This window comes from Ixodes scapularis, unplaced genomic scaffold, assembly GCF_016920785.2.
Source record: "Ixodes scapularis isolate PalLabHiFi unplaced genomic scaffold, ASM1692078v2 PGA_scaffold12__126_contigs__length_90152505, whole genome shotgun sequence".
NCBI classification, from domain to species: Eukaryota; Metazoa; Arthropoda; class Arachnida; order Ixodida; family Ixodidae; genus Ixodes; species Ixodes scapularis.
This window is the reverse complement of record NW_024609838.1, coordinates 75,506,865-75,529,121: the sequence shown is the minus strand read 5'-3', so window position 1 is coordinate 75,529,121 and position 22,257 is coordinate 75,506,865. Positions and strand designations below refer to the sequence as shown.

At 46.0% G+C, this 22,257-nt stretch overlaps 1 protein-coding gene across 2 annotated transcripts in view; it reads left to right on the top strand.

Annotated features, from left to right (window-relative positions):
- LOC8030515 (chymotrypsin B) overlaps window positions 1–17,267 on the top strand; it is a 46,747-nt gene extending 29,480 nt beyond the window's left edge. For both annotated transcript variants that reach the window (XM_042289574.1, XM_042289575.1), the window contains exons 7-11: window positions 1,973–2,073; window positions 3,326–3,425; window positions 8,278–8,437; window positions 12,809–12,957; window positions 16,946–17,267. In XM_042289574.1, coding sequence (XP_042145508.1) covers window positions 1,973–2,073; window positions 3,326–3,425; window positions 8,278–8,437; window positions 12,809–12,957; window positions 16,946–17,131 — 696 coding nt within the window. In that variant the 3' untranslated portion in view covers window positions 17,132–17,267. The remainder of the gene's footprint in view (window positions 1–1,972; window positions 2,074–3,325; window positions 3,426–8,277; window positions 8,438–12,808; window positions 12,958–16,945) is intronic.
- The last annotated feature ends 4,990 nt before the right edge of the window (window positions 17,268–22,257 follow it).

Below are 22,257 nucleotides of genomic sequence, written 5' to 3'. Positions count from 1 at the left end.
CTTCTTCCACAGGAGTTCCAATGACGTCAGAACGACGCCGGGCTCTGATTGGTTTCGAATGAAAGGATAGTGGGCAGACCTCAATGCTGGATGCCTTGTGGTCTACCCACTATTGTCTTTTTCTTTCAGCCAATAGGAGCTCGGCGTTCTGAACATTATCGCAACCCCTGTGCAAGAAGCAGACGAACTGGCCCTCCGCATGCTCTCAGTTCCGGCTCGATGACGAGCTGCGACATATACTCTAAACGACTTAATTTTCGCGGGCTCAAATTTTCGGGAATCGGGCCAAAGCTCAAAATTTGAAATTATTCGCTGCTTATAATCTTCGCGAATCGAGTGTAGCTTCCGTAGCATTCACATATTGTAAATGCTACGTTCGTATTGTTCGCGGGACGTATTTTTCGGGAATTGTCGGCGATTTGCGAAATTCGCGAAAATTAGGTCCTCGCGAAAATTTAGTCGTTTACAGTACTTTGTTTTCATCCACGTCACTGCTGAAAAGCCTAGTACAAATGTTTCACGAGTTTTCGAAACGGTAGGTATAAGGTTTAAAAGCACAAACAGACAGGGACGATAGGAAGTAACACAAACGACAGGGACTGGCGCTTTTAAAGTTTATATATATATTACGGACCAACTAGCCCAAACCAAAGTTTTCCGAAACGCTTCGCGACGCTCCCGCCGAATCTGTTGCGACCTCCCTATGTGGTCGCAGCCCAAAGCTTGGGAAACACTGATTTAAAAAACACGGCAAAGATTGAGATTTTTTTGTTTTATTTCGCGTCATGGTTTACGTTTTTTGGGTGTTCCGATGCTGATTACTCAGAGAGCAATATCTAATTTGTCTGTAGCAAAACGAGCGAAGATAGCGTTCGTAGACGGGTCGTGTGCTAACGTGACCGAAGAACGCGTTTCTTCTGCTACAAAGAGCCATTGGCAGACTGAAATAATGCAAGAAAACAACGTGCGTCGTTTGCTAACAGACCGGGGAAAAAAAGTTGACGGTCTTGTACAAACCAAGCGCTGTGGCGAAGAGATATCGGACGCTGCCTGAAATTATGAACGTCCGCTATTTCACGTTGGAAGCCATTCACATACCCGCCCTTAAAGGACGATGTACAACCTCGACTTTCTACAGGGAAGATAATCCTCTTGGCGGTCCCCTCTCCCAATCTGCGAGAGAAGCCAAGTTGGGGCAAGGTAAAAAGTGGAGAGTATATAGAGGGAGAGGAGGCGGGCAAAAGTGGATACCGTACACACAAGCCGACATCGACCGGTGGATGAAGGAGTACTAAGGACAAGCACATTGAGGCAGCAAGAACTCTCCCGCTATTTGTATGTTGCTGAGATGTTCTCACGGAAATATTGCCCAACTAAGAACTCGCGAACGAGTCAAAATATTATTTTTTGATTACGCGCAAGACGTGATGCCACGTCCAATCTGCTGCCGAGTAGGCTACATATCGCTCTGACCTCGACCAAAATCAAACCCCTGGTGTCGGGCTGCTACAAACCATCGGGGAAGAATTGAATGACTGGCGTCAATGAATATTCTTATTAAAAATAGCGCAAAAAAGACGGGACAAAAAGACGACGAAGCACACGGGACAAGCGCTAACCCTCAACCAGTCGTAGAGGAATCGAACTTGCCGATACGCTCAGACTTGCGGATCTTACAAACTCTCTTCCAATGGACGGCCCCAAGACACCCAATAGGAAAACAATGTCCGGTTGCCACTGTCCTTTTCGATGGCAGAATTTGTTAGATCCTCAAGTATGAGTGTGGGCGGCAAGTGCGATGCCTTCACGACTGGTTGAGAGTTAGCGCTTGTCCTACATCTGTGCTTCTTCGTCTTGTTGTCCAGTCCTTTTTGCGCTATTTTACTATGAATGTCACTTACCAACTTTCCCAGCAGACCCAGCTTTTACAATACGTCAGTGTACGAACGGATGGCTTTCTGGTCTCGTGCAGGTCAGCATCCAGCTGGCTATCGTAAAACCATCCGGTCACTTCTGCGGAGGAGCCCTCGTAGAAAACAACTTTGTCGTCACAGCCGGTCACTGCCTCCGTGAGTAAGTAAAGCTCAAAGCACATCTGAGTAGCGGGCCTTTATGTTGCTTTTTGGCTGCGCCTGGCTGGAGCGGCGACATGATCTGGAACGGCGACTGCCACAGCTTTCTGGCCGTGGTAACCATTTTGCTACCCGCTTTGTGCTGGGCTCGTATTACGGGAGACCGGTGGATGGGCCTGTGCCCGTGAATATGCCCAATTGGAATGTACTTATAGCCGAGGTAATATATTCCAAGTAGAGGCTTACTCGACTCGGTATTGCAATTCATTGCCGCAGTCATCTGTACAAAGGTGTCGCATTATCGTTGGATGCGGCGCCTGAAATTAACTTGTACTTGCCTGAACGCGTGACCTTACAGGTTCTTAAAGGGGCACCCCCCCCCCCCCCCCCCACTTTTTTCCCCCATATCTCAGGCGATTCAGTATGGTGTCGAAAGACTACTACCCAATCAATATTTTGCTAGAACGTCGCGTATATTTTTAATAAAGTCAAAAAACGCAACTGCTCGAAACTGAAACGGAAACTGAACTGGGGAAGTAGAAATATAAAGGAGCAGAGCGTTACCAAAAAGTACCGTGACTGTGTACGGTACTTTTTAGAAGCTACAAAAATGTTTATCATATTTTTCTCTATCTTTAATATTCATTGTGTGCCTTCGATGACCCATGACTCGGTTTATATTTGGTGAGAACGGCACGTGACCACGGAGCAGAAAGAGAGAGCGTGACTCAAAATGGCCACTTCTCGATCGGCGTTTTTTGGGCGAAAAGAAAAGTCTATGTGCTCCTAGCTGCGGTGCCTAACCACACTCTTGGTCGCCAATCCTCCCGTACGTATAAGTGTACCTGTAGGTTTCATTAGGGAGTTTTCGTAGACCGTTTTCACCATTCCGCAACGCCCTCCGCAACCCGCTGCGATGCCCGGAACTCTACAGTCAAGGATATCGGCACGCAGGCGCAGTAGCAACTTCGTTGCGGAGGGCATAGCGGAGGGAGAAACGCGGTCTACGAAAACTCCCTATTGACTATGCTGTTCACCTTCAAACGGCCAAGATGCTGCACTCGATGATAATACGATGTCTTGAGCTGAACAACTCTGCATTTCTCAAACTCTCGGACATCATATTGACGCGGAAGAGCACATTTCGCGAATAAGGGTATAAAACTCAGTTTATGTTTTAAAAATACAATTGGGATTGACATTTGGTGATATTATTGAAAAATAACTCTTCTTCTCTTTCATGTTGCAAACAGCCGCAGACCTGAGGAGATTGTGATAAAGATTGGTGCCCACGACCTCCTCAACGACGACGGGGTGCAGTACCGAAAGGCTCAAGCATTCAGCATACACCCGGTGAGTAGGGCTTCTTCGAACTGCATCAACGATCACTGGTCTCGAGCGCGATTCACCTCAGGAGGCACGTCAAAAACATCTATGCAAAACGTAAACGATCGAATTGATCTTTGTCGTTTAGCTGCTCCTGCATTTATAAACTTATTCGTGACTGTTAAGCTGCCGCGATCATACCTCGTCAAAACTCACTCGTGAGTGCACTCACTCACCTCATTCACCCTCACCGATCAGGCGTGAGGGAAAGGTGAGTGAGTTTGTAAGCCTCGAAAACTTGCGAGTTTAAGGTTGAGTCAGGGGCGGTCGGCGAGGGGTTTAAGCTCGGTGAGTTCATGAGTTCAAAGGGTTCGGTGGCGTGAGTTCATGAGTTCGTTAAAGGGAAGATGGGGCACTTCTACATTTGAGAAAAAACGCTTGAATTGCATTCATTTGGCCCTTAGAATAACAGATATCAAAATTATATTTCAATGCGACGGGCCGGAGAGCCACAAGAGCAATTTCAAAATAGGGCTGAAGCCCCGCCCCCCTAGCCTTGGGCAGCCAAAAAATCCGTCGATGACGTCACGGACAGCGACTGTCTTTCGCGTTTTTCTCGCGTTTAACAATACTTTCGCAGCAAATGGTTTGGGTATTCGGGTTCACGGGGTAAAAATACACTAGAATTCACTTCTAACTTATTTTTTCCAAGAAGCTCCGTAGCTTCCCTTTAAGTTAACGAGTTCGGTGAAGGGTGTGACTTTGTGAGTTCACTGAGTTCATGAGTTTGGTGAGGGGCGTTAGTTTGTGAGGTCGGTGAGCTGATGAGTTTGGCGAGGTATGAGGTCCCTCAGGGGGCATGGGATAGATGAGGGTTTGCAGGTGTCATCGAGAAAGGGTGAATGGCGTGACTTCTCCGTACATATTCGGGAAAGTTCAAGTCGACTCTCGCCTCACAATGGCGCGTTTGTTCGTACGGATTTTAATACGGCTGCTTCTCTACGAGTTATGGGAAAGGAGGAAAAGTCGCCAAAGGATTTATCTGCTCGCTTCGGTACCTGCTCACTTCGCGGCGGCTTGGCCTGGTCTTCGCGGCGGGGGGACGAATGAGAAGGCAGGGCTCTCCCGCGCTCGCCTCACCCGCGACTGCGGGGCACCGACAGAAACGCGTGGCCCTTTGTTTCGTGAAGGGGCTAAACGGGCGATACACCGGTGCACCTGAAGGTGCTATTTCGAGCGCGCTCGTCTTAGGCACGGCCGCTAATTCTGCAGTCAATATTAAAATGAAAGCCTGCTGGGAACTGTCGCGATTTACTTGTATGCTCATTTGTTCGAGTTGTCACCAGGAGTTCTGTCAAAAACAAAGTACGCATACCCATCTTCGTGGTCGAGTACGCCCGAAACGCCGGACTTGTCCGCAAGATTTGATTTCAAGGCTGCTACATTTACTCGGTAGCATCTAAAAAAAGATTAATTCAATTGTTGATAGCAATAGAACTCCAGGCGATAAGTTAGATTAGATTCAAAGGGATATGTATTTCCATTTTCGCCTAATATTGGTGATAACAAATCCATGACGTCCTTAACCTGCTAGACTTCATTTCATTTAAGTCCAGACACAGCCGACACTATGAAGATATAGTATCAATCAAGCAGCGTCAAAAGCACAAGTCACTAGGCCTTTTTTTGGCTTATGATTGGTTCAGCAATGATAGAACACGTACAGAAGCATGGAGAACACCATGATGGTGACCTTTTCACGCTCTCTGATTGGTCCGATCAGTTCATAGAGTCGGCGCCATCTGCGCTTCAGGGAAAACGAAGTATAAAGGCGAATTGGTTTTCTGTTGAAACATGATGAACCTTCGTGAAGTACTATTTTGTGAATCGAGAAAAAAAATTATTTTTCACCGGGAAATTAGGAACGATTTTCGTCATTTTTTTTAGCTCGGCATTTACCTAAAGTAAGTATCAGTGACAAGAACATCTAACAGAGGGGGCCACTGAACATCAGTCGGAACACTGGCTGCACCCTAAAACGTTTCGCGTGCCGAAGAAAGGGTTTTCTTACGAGCTCCGGTAGGTATTTAGACATAAGTCACGGTGCCTATATTTACCAACTGGCCCAGCTCACGTTGGTGCACGACCAGGCAGTTTACGAGGCGCGCTCTTTTTCTTCTTATCGACAATATATTTCTACGAGTCAATAACGGGAGGGAAGGGGTAATATTCGGCACCTCAGCAATTCAAAATATTCGACATGCGTGCAGGCGCGTGTGCGCACGAAAGCAACCTCCCCCCCCCCCCCCCAAAGAGGTTAGGCGCCCCCAATTTCCTTTTTTTTTTATATATATATATAGAACAAAACAAATTTTGGAGAATTGTACACTACTTGATTAACTTACATGCCCCCTCCCCTTTTTTTTTCTTCAAATATTGCGTAGATATCCGGATTAGGCTGTCGGTAGTTAGAAGTGAAGTAATTTTTATATCGAAGGTAAAAGGACTTGCACCCACACCACTAGGTCGTAGTTTATTCGTACCAATTTGTGAACACAAATTAAGAATCAACTTCTATCGAATATAAATAAATATTTTTAATAGAAAACTCGAAGTATACATGTAGTTTGTAAATAATTCATAATAATTGTATTCGTAATAATTGTATTCATAACAATTGTAATAAATAATCGTATTCAACATACTGATACGTATGCACATTGTCCGGGAAACAAGAACGCCGAGGGCATCTGACGCCGATAACGATTTAATGTCAGGATCCGTTGCTCACACAATGTTCAAACCCTCGTGAGGTTTGGACATGCTGATTCTTTTATGAGCCATAGAGTCGGTAGATTATAATGTTCCAAATTCAATGGGTATGTGCGGTGCAACAAAAAATTAGACGCGATAAAAAAATAGCGTGAAATAATAGGGTACGTAATAAGTTGTTCAATCGTTCATTCTCCAGAAGAAAAAAAGATATTTACCAGGCAGCTATTGTAGGCGAAATAACCTGAGCGAACCATATAGAGACAAACCGTTCCGAAATAGTTCGAGTCGAAAACTAAGTGCCGACTAAACCGCCCGAGCATTAAGGACGGAAAAAAGAACGCATGCGGCGGTCGATATTTATATATTATTAATTCAAACCTGTATAAAAATCGCTGCAGGCGCCCACTTCATACTTGTACCAAGTGCTCGCTAATGATTGAAACGAACAGTATACACCGTAAAGATTACTTCTTTACAAGATTCGCCTTCATATTAAAAAAAAAAAAAAGCGCGCCTTTCTCAAGCGCTTGGCGAGTCTACGGAAAGACGTTGAAGTAAAACAAACAAATAGACAAACCATATTTTCACTTGGCAACGTCACGGCTGCTGCCGGAAGCGGCGGAGGACGGCAGCGACCGTGGCGAGCCTAAAAGCCGCGCTACCCGCGTGCAACGCAAGCGCCAGCGCCGCAACTACGGTCAGGGTGAGAACTACTTGTGATTGAGTGAGGTCTGTAATTAGAGCCCTGCATATCCGCGGATTACCCGTAGATCATCCTGGGCAAAAATGAACATCCGAAACCGTCTGCGACCGCACGGTGTGGTGGAGCGAAGAAGTGAGTGATACTATATGAAGTGCGTCCTCGAAGGTATTGCGGGATCAAACTACTCTCTTAGATAAAAGGTGCCCATCGGGAAAAAATTGTTCTTTACGTCGACACAGATTTGGTTCTCGCAAAAAAAAATAGCTTTAGAATGTTCTATTTCACCAAAAATACTCTCCCAGAAAGTCAAGAATGCGGGAGCATCACTCATCTCGGAAAAGCGTGTTCCTGTTTCGCAAGGAAAAATCGGAAAACGTTCTTTGGGCAAAGGAAACCCAAAACGTACAAGCGACAAGAAAGTAGAAGAAATCTGCAAGTGAACTCTTCGCCTATAAGTAGATCGGCGAGACTGAATTCGATCCTCTGGAGCTTGCGCCCGAACGAGTTTCCGAACCTGTCCTGTAGCGCAGTTCGTGCATGTATTAGTTTAAGAGACGCTAACTAGTCTGAGTCCGTCCATGTGGGCGATATTCTGTTTCTTCTACACAGCAACCTCGCCAAGTGAAACGCTGCGTTTACTGTGTGCGATTTTCTGTTTGTCGACAGTTGGCACTTGAGTTGCTTTTTAAGTATATGGTTCCTAGCATGCAGTTAAGGGACCGTGTTTAAAACTGAAACCGATAGGCGGTGTTGCCATTATTCAATATTGCGATATTTTCCCTGTGGTATACTCGACCCTTACCGTGCACATACACACGAGTACTTTGCTGCGGTGATTGAGCGCCTCCCACCTTTTTACTGCTTGGTCTAAATAAAATGACACATTGTGATTGGTCTGTACTTTGTTAATTTTTATGTTTATAATATATGCGTCTGCTTGAAGGGGCTTTTACCAAGCCAAAAAAAAATATATAAATTTTCTTCGTTCTGAGAGTATCTTCTGAACTGAGTGTCGGTGTCACGGACTACGATCTCATAACTGCGATCATCTTTCCAGCAATCCGAAGTGTCTCTGGAAGAATGAACGCTTACTTTATAAATACCATAAAACAAGATACTGCAAAAAAATACTTTCACCGTATTCCGTCGCGAAGAGTTAAGAGGTAAGCAGATAGGGTACCATACAATTTTTTCTTTCATGCTCGATTTCATTATGTAAACATGGTTCTTAAAACAAAACTGTCTTTACAATGTTATTGTTGCTGCGGTATGTTTTTAGCAGTTTACCGTGATTAAACAGCGGCGTAGTCGGGCCTGAAACATTACATTCGTATCAGCACGAGGCAATGTTCGATTTCCCACTTGTTGTATATTTATTTTCGCGAACAACCTCGCACGCAGAGCTACAGCGAGAGAGATATGTCCTACGACGTGGCCGTGATCAAGCTCGACATGCCAGTCAACTTCACGGACACCGTGAGACCTGTTTGTCTTCCTGGAACGGGCGCCACTCTTCCGAGGAACACCACCTGCTTCAGCACCGGCTGGGGACAAACGAGAGGTGAATTGCGCCGACATTCTACCGAAAACGGGTTTATGCGTCGGATTTCACGAGAAAAGCGAAACGCGCAGGCCTGCAGCTCAACATGAAGCATACACAACCAAAAGTAGGCGATACCTGAGCATTTAAAAAAAGAATACGTAGAAACGTACTTGGTCTTGATGTGTCATGCTTAATCATAATCAGCGAGGTTTATCGAACGTCGCAGCGAGAGTCGAACCCCGGGCCATGCGATTCACACTCCTACGCGTATGCCCAGCCGTTGGCCCCGCACGGCAAAGGGGCGAACAAAGGTCGATTCTCGGCGCGCTCAGTTGGCTTGCGAATGATGAAGCGTGTCCCCCCGCGTGATCTTACAACGTGACGGTTCCTGAATAAACTTAAACTTGTCTCGATCATTCCGATAAACCCAGGAAGTATGTGAATGTGTCGTGCGCGCGACGGGAGACTTGCTCACGTAATTTTTCGGGTTACATTTTTTTTTTTTCGTGATTCGACGTTTCAGTGTCGGAGGCCTCCGGACATCCGATGTACAGCTGGGATGTAGCGGAATTGTTAAGTATCGTTACAGGGCCCACTAAGATTCCGTTGAGTGGCAGTCCCTTAGAGGCACGGATGAAAGTAATTTTACAACTAGAAGAGGCGGACAAATAACTAGAGCAAGGAAGGCGTAGACAGGACAAGTGCTGGACTTTAAGTGATTAACTAAAAGGAAAAATATCGAACTAACCATCCACGTCACTATCGCGCCGACACGTGCTTCAAAAAGGTTACCTCATTCTTTTGTAAAGCAAACCGAAGGTTGACTGACACATGTTGCTCCTCACTTTCTGATCTCAAGCTCTTCCAGCAGTTACCTTGCAGTTTTATCGACCTTTTTCCCCAGAATCGTGATATACAGTCAAAGTATGGCTTACACATGCTAGTCACACAGAGTAAAGGTAAGTGCCCTCCCACAGTTGATCCCAGTGACAAAGCGTGTTCGCGCGTTCGTTCGTTGACACAACGGCCCGTCTGTCCTGTGTAGGTGCTCGACCACAACTGAACAGAATTGGATACACCTTCGCCCCCCACCCCCCCCCCCCCCCGGGCACTCAACGTTCCTTGTTTTTTTTGTTTTACTTTACATCACAAAGGAAGTCCCCGTGCGAAGTTGCCTGATGAGGGAGACCTGATAAATCTGGGAGACGTCCAACTTCCAGACGAAGTTGCCATGACCCTTATTAAAGGGCACAAAATTCTGAGTTGAACCACGAAGGAGTTTTCGCTGTAGTGCGTCGTGTATCTGATAAGATTGATGCCTATGAGAGGGGAAGCTGTGTTCCGTAAGATGCGGACTGTTTGGTACCTTGTGACAGGGTGCCTTTTTTCATCTGTCGTGAGAAACCTGGGCAAAGTAGTGTCGTCCTTTCAGAAAAATGGGCTGTCTCCTTCATAGAGATAAGCAGGGGGTGGTTGTTTTATTGCCCCAAGATATGTTTGGTACCAAGTCCTGTGCAGCAAGGCCTTTTTCACCCTCAGAACACGTAAGGGGGGTTCACCACTTAGGACTATTGTCACCGAATGAGGTACATGGCAACGGTTGATGACCCAATTCCTATCGAAGCAACTAAACACCCTGCATCTAGATGACCCCCGTTTTTGGTGCGGAACTCACAGATTGTGGAGTGCTTAAATTGTGGTACTCGCGAGAATGACGCTGTGTTCTCCATTGACGTTGTCAACTTCTTTTATTCGGCGCCAATGTTTTGACACAAATAGGGTGGCTAATTAAGTTTCAGAATGCTAGCAGTGTGGAAGTGGACGGGTTCATGAAACCGCTTCAGTTTTATCTTCGGTCGACCTTCGTTTTGTTTAACGGTGCGCGCTACTTGCAAGAGGGTGGCATATGCATTGTCGCATGCATAACGCCGGTACTGTGTGATAATTGTTTGGTGAAGCTAAACCGATTCGTTAGTGAGGATTTAGACGAAGCAGCGTCAACAGGTTATTTGGATTTAGAGATAAATACCTGGTTGTAACAAAAAGAGCTGATGAGGCTTCGGTGGATACCGCTGTCGCTTCTGTGTTGGGAGTTGGTTAAGCGTCACACTGGGGGAATCAAGTTTACACACGAACGCCAGGATGACATGCTTTTTGCAGTTCCTCGATTTAATACTGAAGTTCACTAAGAGTCACGTTTGTTGGGCCTATTATCCCCGCGCAAAGAAGGACCTTTTGCCGTATGATTCGTCTCATTTCAAGCTGGTCACGGGGGCACTGCGCCATCCTGCCTGCAAGCTGTCCTAGAAAAGTCTTGCCAGTATACGCTTTAAGGGAGATTTGGGTGGCAGTAGAACGGCTTGGTACTGCGGGTTACCAAGTGTCATTTCTTCGGTCTGGGGCTGAAAAGCTACTTCGAAAGATTAAGATAGAACGCCAACAACGTAGGGAGCGACCAAACAAAAGACCGTAGACAACACCTTATTTACGTACGTTTTATCATAGTATAAGAAAGAAAGCGAAGGGGTATGACGTATCGGTTGTCTTCTCGACACTTCTCGAAATGTCGCAAATATGCTCCAGGGTTTCTGATATGAAATAAATTAAACCAATGTGCAGTTAAATACAGAACAAGGTACGTTGGGTGCGAAGTGGAGGTGGTCGATCGAATCGAATTGAGTTGTGGTAGAGCACACATCGAACAGACGGGCAGCTGTTCCGTCAACGACCAAGTGCTCGAGCACGCGTTGTCGCTGATATCAACTGTCCTACTGTAGCAACTCGCGCACCTAGCTTTACACTGCGTGACTTGCATGAGTAAGCCAAGCTTTGACTGTGTCACGATTCTGGGGAAAGAGGTTTGCAAAACTGCAAAAGAACTTCTGGAAGAGTTCGAGATAAGATAGGAAGGCGCAACATGCGTCACTCACACTCGGGTTTGTTTACTTCAGAATGAGGTAGCCTTTTTCAAGCACGTGTCGATGCGATAGTGACGTGGATGGTTAGTTTGGTATCTTCCTTTTACGACATAATCGGTTGAAGTTCGGCGCTTGCCCCGACCAAACCTTCCTCATCTTTGTTACTATTTGTGCGCTGGTTCCAGTTGTACCGTGAAACAAATTTGGGGTTTTACGTGCCAAAACGAAAAACGGGCATCTGGCACGCCCCAACGGAGGACTAAAGGTTAATTTTGACCACCTGGAGATCTCTCGACGTGCAACCGAAAGCTCGGTTAGACGGCGCCTTCTCCGCAATAAGCCTCCGTCAGATTGCGGGCACCTCGGTCGGGATTCGAACCCACCAAATGGGGATCCTTAGACCGGCGCTTTGCCTCAGAGCCACCGAGGCAGTGAGTTGTATCGTTAACCAACTCGCCTGCATCGTCACTTTGGAAGTGATTTCTTACGACTAACGAGATTACTTGTAATCTGTCACTTTTTCTAATGTAGAAATTAATTCGTCGCTTTTCTGAACATGAAACTTCTAAAGTAACTGAATTACTTTTTCAGTAACGAATTACTGACAATTACTGGTTGGATTTCTTCCATCCCGTCAAAGGGAGAAATAAGTGGACAAAGGGCGATGCAATGGGCTTCGCGGCGAGAGAAAGGAATACACGGGAAGCAGACCCTCCCGTTCTCATCCCCGGAGGGATGCATCCCACCCCCTGTTAGTGCAGTCGAGGCTAGAGACGCGAACTCCTCTCTCAAGAACCTAACAGGAGCAACTACGAAGTTATAAGGCCCGTTCACACACTTGCGACTTCTTAAGACCAAGTGCCTTGGAAGGACACATTGGCGCCATCTATTGGGTAGCAATGAAAACTTGGCGGTCCCAGATATTTTCTATTTCTCTCGCGCATCATACTTTCTTTCTTGACTCGGAAAACTTTTCTCAACGTCATTTGCGACCGCTTCTCATACGTATTACGCACATTTGACCTCGAAAATCTCTCAAAACCTTCGCTCTAGTGAAACGCAGTTCCAGGGTCACCGCATAGATGGCGCCAGCGTGCCAGTGTGTTCTCTCGTCCTAACAAATTTTAAGAGGTTTCAAGGCACTCAGTTCTAAGGAGTCGCAAGTGTGTGAACAGGCCTTGAAAGTCCTCCCTGCCGTTCTTATATCCACTGAGGCCGAACCTCAGTTTAGGCGCAGCTGCCGGCTAGGCGCTTCACTTCCCGGGAATCCGGTTTCCGCGCATGCGCACTGGCCACACCTGGTGAGGCGAACATTGTTTAAAAACAACATGATGGTCCCCTCTTATTGCTCACTCAAAAAAAAATGCTTCCGGAGAAAGAAAAAAAATTACTTCGCCTGCTCATAACGAGATCTCAGAAAACGAAGATGGCAGCGGGCAGTGTGCAATAGTTGGGGTTCTCTTCGATCCAGGCACGGGCCACTCGACGCAGCTGAAGCAGACTCGCCAAGTGGTGCAGAGTTTTGACGCTTGTGAGGCCGTCCGGCTAATCCAACCGGTTCTGCAGGCCAACAACGTGGTGTGCGCCAAGGACGAATCCGAGTCCAGCGGACCGTGTCACGTGAGTAGCCGCTGTACAACATGATGGGTCATCTTCCTTTTTTTTACAGCTAGGGGTTTTGCAGCGGATCTTTTGTGTGTTTCGTGTACGTACGTCATGACCGGCTAAATTTAGCGGAAAAATGTTATCCGCTTAATTTTTCAGACCCCACAAACAACATTGTCAGACACCCATAAATAGCCCACCGTCATATCAGCTTTAACAATGAACAGCTCACAAAAACAGGACATAAGGAAGGAAGAGTTGTTCGATAATTCACAGTGAAGTTTTTTTGCTGTTCGAAGGTCGAGAGGGTGAGTGTTAAGGACGTGTGGGATTAAATTGCAAGAGATAGACACATTATGGTTTGGTGTGCCATAGTGAGCTTCAGACGCTGGAAGATTTGGTTTTGCAGTGTACGGGACTTCTTCCTGCCCACCCTGAAAGGGTAATGAATTCGGCGGGGGCGCTGAGTTTTGCTGGCCAGGATGGATGAATGAAGAACAAAACTACAGTCACAAAGAGGAGGTTAGAAGACTGGTGAAAATTTTCACGAAGTAAAGCTAACTAGCGCAGCAGGGTCCTAAAGTTTCAATCCTGTCTCCCAGTGGGCTCGGTGTGGGGATGACGCCGACGGGGTTTCACCAGAGGAAAATTGGCGACTCCTTCGCCGGGAAAAGAAGGCGGGGAATGATTTTTCAATCGTTGTTTTTTTCCCTATCGTTTAAATGTCATTCTGGCAATATCCCACACTGCCTGGTGATAGTTACAAAAATGCTGAGGAAAAGGAAAACTGACTTAGACGAGAAAAGGACTCAAACTTCTTGATTCTTTTAGGTTTCTAGCCTAGGTGGCGCGAGCTACCACCCGTCATAAAGCATGCAGCTGTTAGCATCCATCTATCCATTGGTCACGAAGCGTGTGATTGAACCCCAGTCTTCACTGGACGCTGAAGCAGCACTATATTTCGATACGACCTCAGCCGAGTTCACGCTGACACAGTCTCCGTGTCCATTTTATACTCACAGCAGGCGCCCAAGCAATGGCCGACTCGGGTAATTTACTCAGCAGCTGCTAGATGGGGCGCACTTTTAAAAAGGGTCTTTGCAGTGGGAAAAATGTCTTCACTGAATTTAGCGGAGAAATTTCTTCTCTATATTCAGGGCGAGTTTAGTATCACGTAAAGTCACCGCCGTACGCAGGATTTCCTTTTGGGGGGAGGAGGGAAGTAAAATAGTCTGCCCCCCCCCCCCCCCCTCTTTCCCCCGAGAAAAAGTGTATTGAAGTTCTCGTTGCTGTTGTTCTCTGTAAATGCTTCCAAAATTATGAAACCAACATTTCCTAATTGTCAAACGTGTGAACGTGCCAACCTCTACGTTCGCAAGTTTGGTCCAAAAAAAATATAGGTCCGGCCGCTGGAGCCCGCTGCCACCTAGGATGGATAGATACGGCCAAACCCTTTCATACCAGGCGGCGGCTTGCGTCTCCTAACGAAAGCCCCTAGTATTGACAAATAACTAATATGCGATTAAATACCGAATAAATAGAAAATTGTAAATAATATTCCAATAGCGCTGCTGAGCACAAGCATTTACTTAATCCCTAACTGAAAGTTACAATCTTTGTGAGGGAGGTGTCTAATCGTCCGACGGATTGGAAGGAAATGAATAGGAAAACTTCTTCCCTCGACTTATGCCATCCTATCGAACACGTGTGCTCGTCGACCTCCGCTTTCCCTGCGTCTACTGTTCTGTCGCTGCCTCTAAAGCCTTTGCTAACTCGGGCCTGTCGTTCGCAGAGCCCTCCCCTGTCACGTGACCCCTCCCTTTGGACGACACTTGGTGATGACGTCGGCAAAATCACGTGACGTCAGGCCACGCGCGGCCAGGTGCAGGCGCGGGAAAAAAACGGGAGGCGAACGGCAATGCCGGACAAGGGTTCCCACGCTACACTTCAGTATTCAGTGTGGCAGAACTTCTTGCGCGGGAAAAACCTTCTCAATCCACATTCTCCAAAAAGAGCTTAGCAGCCTTTGGAACCGAATGAATAGATAAGCATAGAAATGAATAACTAACTAAATAGATATTATAATTTTCTTTTTTATTTACGTTCACTTATAACTTATAAGGCAGAACGAGACGGGCGGCAGAGAAAAGCTCACTGGAGAAAAGCTCACCGCAAAACCGGCAGATGCGGAGAAAAGCTCACCGGCCTTTGAGCGAGTGCGAAAAAAAGCTCACCGATTTTTTTTAATTATTTTTCTTAGCTTAGCAGATTCTGCGTCACACGTCGCAATTTAACACAATTCGAATTCGTCACTTCATTGAATATATGTCCTTTTTTTGTAATGTTCTTGAAATTCATTGGGCCTATTTACCTCAGAAATTAGTATACACCAATTCTTTCCGCAAGTATACAATCATAACATTGGACACCGGTAAGAATGACAACAATTTATTGACAGCTGACAGTGCACCGTCGGTAGCTCTGTAAAAATAAAAAAAATGAAGAGGTTTGTTCTTTGCGAGCTAATATGAATAGTGGTGTATGAATGAAACTCTTCAGCTCCAAAGGTTGTGTAGTGCCTGATGGATAAATATGTGTTTGTAGATGTAATCAGTGACGGCTACGCTGTTTTCTTTCTGTTAATTTCAATAACAAAACTTTAGCTGCGAGAGCAGCTTCGTCAATCCTGTGGTGTTTGTCTTCACTCCGTCTTCGTTGTTTGAGCGGTTTTCGTCATGTATAACCTCTACCAACTCGTCCAATTCGCTACCTTACAGAAGACTGTAAACCTATATAAGACTGTAGTTCTTATATAGGTCACCTTAACAACGGTGATAGTGGGCAGCTCTGAAAGTCATGGGTAGCTCGCCGCAGAAGGGCACTATATCATACAAAGGCAACGTCTAAAAACACTTGCACGAACGGCTAGAAAACGTGCATGTCCGTGGAAGAAAGAAACCTTGATATCCTACTGACTGTTTTATCCCGTTTTCTAAGGTTAACAGAAGCGTCAAAGAGAATTTCAGGCACCGCGTTGTTGCGCTTGCCCTTTCGGATTTTCAGAAATTCAGTTTTGATTTTTAGGTTTCAGGAAAACATTGTTAAGTTTTCAAACTTTTTCTTGCTCTTCAAGTTCATAAAGTCATATCTCTCTAGGCTTTCGTTGCCTAGAGAGATAACCCCCGAAAACAGTGGCCCGCAATTATAAATTTCGAAGCAATATACCCGATAAGCTAAAGAAATAACACAAAAAAAGGACATTTCCTTTTTTACAAAGTTTACGAATTTAATGATAATAAATGGGGGGGGGGGGGGGGGGACATATGTTAAACATGATCCAACAACCTCCATATAAAAAAGACAAAAAAAAAAAAAAAAAAACGGTGAGCTTTCCTCCGCATCCACCGGTTTTGCGGTGAGCTTTTCTCCGGTGAGCTTTTCTCCGGGATTTGAACGAGACTGGGTCAAGATGGCAGCTTGTGTACTCGACTGTCGTTCTCTTCCGGGACTCACAGAGGCCCCTGTATTATCTGCGTCATCTACTGGAGGTGGGCTGCACATTGAACCCGGGTGTCGCACCAGCGCTCGGCGAGTCCCACCCGAATGCGGACGCAGCCACTCTCGATGTGCCCAGAGCTGACCCCCTAATGGCTGACGCAGACAAAACAGTAATCTGGCTCTGTTATCTGGGAAATGTTGTTCCGAGGGTTCTTTCGAAGCTCTCTTTACAAGCCTCCTCTATGACGCGTGCCTTGTTTAGGCTTCGAGATTAGTAATTTGTAATCATAGACCTTTTTTTTTTTTTTTTTTCAAAACTTTGGCGTCACCTAGTAACCGTTGCGCCAATTTTCCGAGTCTGCCATCGTTCGGGCACGTCCTCTAACCATGTGCCGGGCATGAGGGCAGCGTTCGGCGCCAACGCGGATCCAATCCACACACTTTTCGCCCAAGAAATGGCAACTGCCAACGTTGTGTTACTAACACCATCGTCGCAACGACGCAGGGCGACAGCGGTGGCCCCTTCGTCTGCCAGAACAAAGGGACCGGACGCTGGTTTCTGCACGGCATGACAAGCATGGGCGTAGACATTACCTACTCGAGTGCCATCTGCGGGATCGGCAGCTCGGCTATCTGGAGCAGCACCATCGCCTTCAGCTCCTACATAAGCCGAGTCTTGAGACTCCTCTGATGGTGCACGGCTCCGTCACCCTGGGCGCTTGCTTCGGTCGCGGCTGCAGCAGGCTTCGGGGACTGTTGCTGCCAGTCGGCGTCTCAAGATTGAGCGTTTCTTTACTTGACCTGACAATAAAGCATTTAAGCTTTAAGTATGCGCACCTGAATATCCTTGAGTGCTAAAACTTACAAACACGCGTTATTTTAATATTTTTGTTTATAAATAGTGTCGGCCTTTTTTTGAAGGCCACTGGTTGTTGTATACTTACACAGTTGCATCAAAATTGGGATGCACAAAATAAGCCTAACTACTATACTTCGTTTCAGCTTCGGTTCAGACGCAGCCGATGCTACAAGCGCGAGCATGTGGCCAAGAACAGTGCTTGCACTGCATGAGCGCGCGTGCTTGGCAGGGATGCTGAAAGCCCGGAGCTCGCGCTTGTAGCTTTGGCTGCGCCTGGACCGAAGCTGAAACGAAGTATAGCACAAAGTTATTACTTCTAAAAGGCTTAATACAATTTCAGATCAAATTCACGAGAGACGCTGATATTTTTAATTTTAGCACCGGTAGTATATACTGTAAACGACTTATTTTTAGGGGGCTCAATATTTCGCGGTTTAGGTCAAAGATTAAGTTTTGGAATTATTCTCGGGTTCTAACTTTCGCGTAGAGGTGGGATTTCAATATAAATTTTAATGTGTTTACATTTTACCGGAATTGTTCGCGGGACCTATTTTTCGCGAATTGTGGGCGATTCGAGAAATTCGCGAAAATTAGTTCGTCGCGAAAATTAAGTCGTTTGCAGTACTCCATCTTTTAATTGCATTGTATTGTTTCATTTGGAAAGCTTGTTTTAATGAAGGTCCCAAACGATACACGTTAGAAGAGTTAACAGTATACACTCTGCAACCCTATTCCACTATTTAATCGCTTCGACAATAAAAAAATGTATGTTTGAAAAAGGGTTGAACCATTTCATCGTGCTTTATATTTGACGTGATTGCATGTGCACTTATCCTAGACATAGTTCCATGACAATTTGTATTTCTTCATTATAAATTGAGTAAAGCAGCTTTAACCGGGCAACTCTCCTTGTAGTCCGTAATAACTGAAGACGACCCTGAAGACGAAACGTAAAGTGAGCTAACACTCACTTTACGTGAATCACCCTAAGAGCGTGGGAGAAGAGGAAATTTCAATGATTCGACCACTCACGCGCGTTTATAAATGGCGCAACTAGCCTCCTTGACCTGAGCTGGAGCGCAGCCATTTTTAAGACACAGGGTCGACACCCCCAAAGACGCTGGTCCTCGTGAAAGCTGCTTCCATTGCCAAAAGCTTGCGCTCCTTGGTCACCTGTGCTCTATTCGGGAGCTGTAGCATAGCCTTCTCTATACTCACAAAGCCTGGCAGTTCGATGACGGAGCCGTAGCAGATTTGGAGTGCGAGGATCTGGTAGCACAGAGCATTTCTCGGGGAACCTGGACGTCGGCGCACAGCTTTTGCAGCGGCGGGGACCCGAAACATGGTTTTCAAACCCGACGAGAAAAGAAGTGGTAGCGCGAGGAAGGCGAGGAGCACGAGCGGATATTCCACTGCTCGGGAGAATTGTGTTTCGGCGTCTCGCCGCAGCGGGGCGCTCGTCACGTGGCTCTCCTAGGGTGCCTACATGTCTGTCTGTCTGAGGGTGAAGACATCCATTGTTGCCCTAAATGTGCCAGCGCGTGACGCTCTCGCGCACTCGGTGCGTGATTTGTGCGGAAAAATGGCGTCTATGCATTAGCCAAAGCTACGCGCTCGAGCTGAAAGACACTAGATTGCGCGCGCTTCAAAATTCATAAAAAAACGACTGGGCGCAAAAATGGCTGAGATGTCACCACTCAAGCAAGAGCGCGCGTGTGTATGAAGGCACTCTAGGCTCTCCTCCCATCTGTTGTCTGCCGTTCTCGGCCGCTTCTCGTGGTTATCTGCCAGGCTTTATCAGCATATAGGAGGCCACGGGTGTGGCAATGGGGAGGAGGCGCGAGCTTGGAGAAAAAGGCGGTCCATTTAATTAAGATCCCTCCCTTTGCGACTCCAGCGAAATCGACACTGCGTAGTGGCAACGCCGGGAAGCTCTACGAGAAGGTCGTTTCGCCTCTGTCGCCTGCTCTGGTTGCCTCGTTTTCGGCAGCAAGGCCGAATTATCAAGGTTCAATGGGTTCAAATGCAAGGAGCGTTCTATTGATGGAAACCCGACCCCTCGGCAAAAGTTTCGGCAAGCGAAACAAAACCGATCTTCCGGTGACTCTGCCAGTAACATTTTACTCTTAAAGGGATACTGAAGCGAAACTTGAAATACACCTACTATGGTCAGAAATAGGTTCAATATGATCAATGATATTCATAAATCATAATCGCGCGTTTGTATTTTGAACGGATGGCTATATTTTTCACCCTAATGGGCCCGATTGGGCGCGCGCTCAAAAATCGGCCATCGGAGAGCGCGATGCGTCTTGGGATATTGGGTGCATTCGTGACGTCACTTGTGCCAGTCGGGAAAGGCTACGGCGTGAATGTTGTGGTTACGAGCGTTGCCACTTGGTGGCGCGTCGACGATTTACGACCCTTTCAAACTTTCAAAGGATCAGAAAGGAGTGCGCCGAACATTTGTGGCTGAAAGGAAAAGTCGCTGGGGAATCAACAGTCCTTGGAGTGGTTTACTTATGGACAGGGACAGGTGCTAAAGAGGAAAACAGAAAAATGATTGATTGCATATCAAGAGACATTAGTGAACCAGGGGAAGGCTCCGAAATAATTATTATGGGAGACATGAATGCCCATATTGAGGGTCTGGATGGGTATACGGACTCAACTGGAAGCATATTACTAGAACTGGTGGAAAAACATGACTTAGTTCTATGTAATACCAGTCAGAAGTGTGACGGGCACATAACTTGGGAAACTGGCAATCTGCATTCAACTATAGATTACGTACTCATGTCACACAAAATATATGGTAAGTTACAAGTAATGAAAATAGATGAAGAAGGTTCCAAAAGTCTTGGTAGTGATCACAAACGTATTAAGCTGAATTTCGCCAGAGAAGTAAATGCTGAAACTAGACAACATAATTCAAAGCAAACTTTCTGCAGCGACAAAGAGTTGGAAATAGTTGTTGAAAGAATAGAGGCAGCAGTTTCAGGGCAACGGCATACAGATTGGACCTATGAGAGCCTAACTAGGCTTTTTGCTCTAGAACTAGACAAAGTTAAGAGTAAACGAAAGGGGAAGCAAGGACATAGACCAAAAAGCTGGTGGGACAAAGAAGTGAAGCAAGCGATACAAAAACGTCAGGAAGCCTCTAGAGAACACAGGTATTCCAAGCGTAGTGGGGAGTCCGAAACGGAAGTAAAAAGAAAATGGGACAATTTTATAACATGTCGCCGAGAGGCATCCAGTTTGATCAATGCGAAAATTCAGAGAAAGGGTGAGGAATGGATGAGTAATGTAAGTAAGAAAGATAGAAACGCTGCCAAGAAGTTTTGGGAGCACTTGAACTCACTCGGTGAAACAACGCAAGCTAGACAGAGGTTCATACTCTCGCATCAGGGAGATCAATTAGAGGGAGATGATGCGATACAATATATAGGAGCAGTGATGGAGGAGAAATTTCGGGAACGGTTACATGTGGAAGATAGGAGAACCGAAGGAAGTAGCAGTCCAGTTTGTGACATCGCGGATTTTGGACAAAGAGAATGGGAAAAGGCGGAACGAAGAGTCCCTAGTGGCACGTCGACAGGCACAGATGGTATCCCTATCAAGCTGGTGAAGAATTTGGGTCCTAAATCTAAGGCAAAACTAAGGGAGGTAGTGAGTACCATGATAACAAAAGGAAATATTCCAGATGAATGGAGGCTTAGTAGGATGAGTATGATATATAAGGGAAAGGGAGATAAGTCTGATATTAGGAATTATCGTCCTATAACCGTGACACCGGTTATTTACAGGTTGGTAATGCAGATTATAAAGAACAGACTGGAGGAATGGGTAGATTGCGAGGGCATACTGGGCGAATTACAGAACGGGTTTCGAAAACAAAGAAGGTTGGAGGACAATTTATTTTCTCTAACACAGTGTATAGAAATAGCGCAAAAAGAAAACAGACAGCTCTGGCTGGCATTTCTGGATATCAAGGGTGCCTATGACAATGTGAACCAAAGAAACCTGTGGGACATAATGGAGAACTTAAACTATAGATGAAGGACTAACAGCACTATTAAGGAACATTTACAAAGATAACAAGGTGATTATAACATGGGAAGGAAAGGCGACAGGGAAAATAGAGATAAGACAAGGCCTTAGGCAGGGGTGCCCGTTATCGCCTTTGCTGTTTATGTTGTATCTGAGAGGATTGGAGGATAGACTAGAGAAGAGTGGGCTTGGGTTCAACCTTTCTTACAGTAAGCTGGGCCAAAAAATTCAGCAATCCTTACCGGGATTGATGTATGCGTATGATATTGTACTAATGGCTAACAACAGGACAGAGTTGCAGGAATTAATGAGCATCTGTGGTAGGGAAGGAGAGGAATTAGGTTTAGAATTCAGTAGCGAAAAATCGGCAGTCATGATTTTTAACGAGGATGAAGTTGAGAGGCTGAAGATACAGAATATTACAGTTGAGAGAGCTAGTAAATACAAGTATCTAGGAGTATGGATATGTGATGGTGCAGAATATCTCAGAGACCATGAAAAGTATATAGTAGGTAAGGGCAACAGAAATGCAGCTGTAATGAAAAATAGAGCACTTTGGAATTACAACTGGTATGAGGTGGTGAGAGAGATTTGGAAAGGGGTCATGGTGCCTGGCTTGACTTTTGGAAACGCAGTGCTATGCATGAAATCCGAAGTGCATGCGAGACTAGAAATAAAACAGCGCGGAGTAGGTAGACTGGCTTTGGGGGCACATTGCAAAACGCCAAACCAGGGAGTACAAGGAGACATGGGATGGGCATCATTTGAGAGCAGGGAAGCGGTGAGCAAGGTAGAATTTGAGGATAGGTTGAGGCAAATGGACGGGGAGCAATGGGCACGAAAGGTTTTCAGCTATTTATACATGAGGAGTGTAGACACAAAGTGGAGACAGCGCACTAGGAAATTAA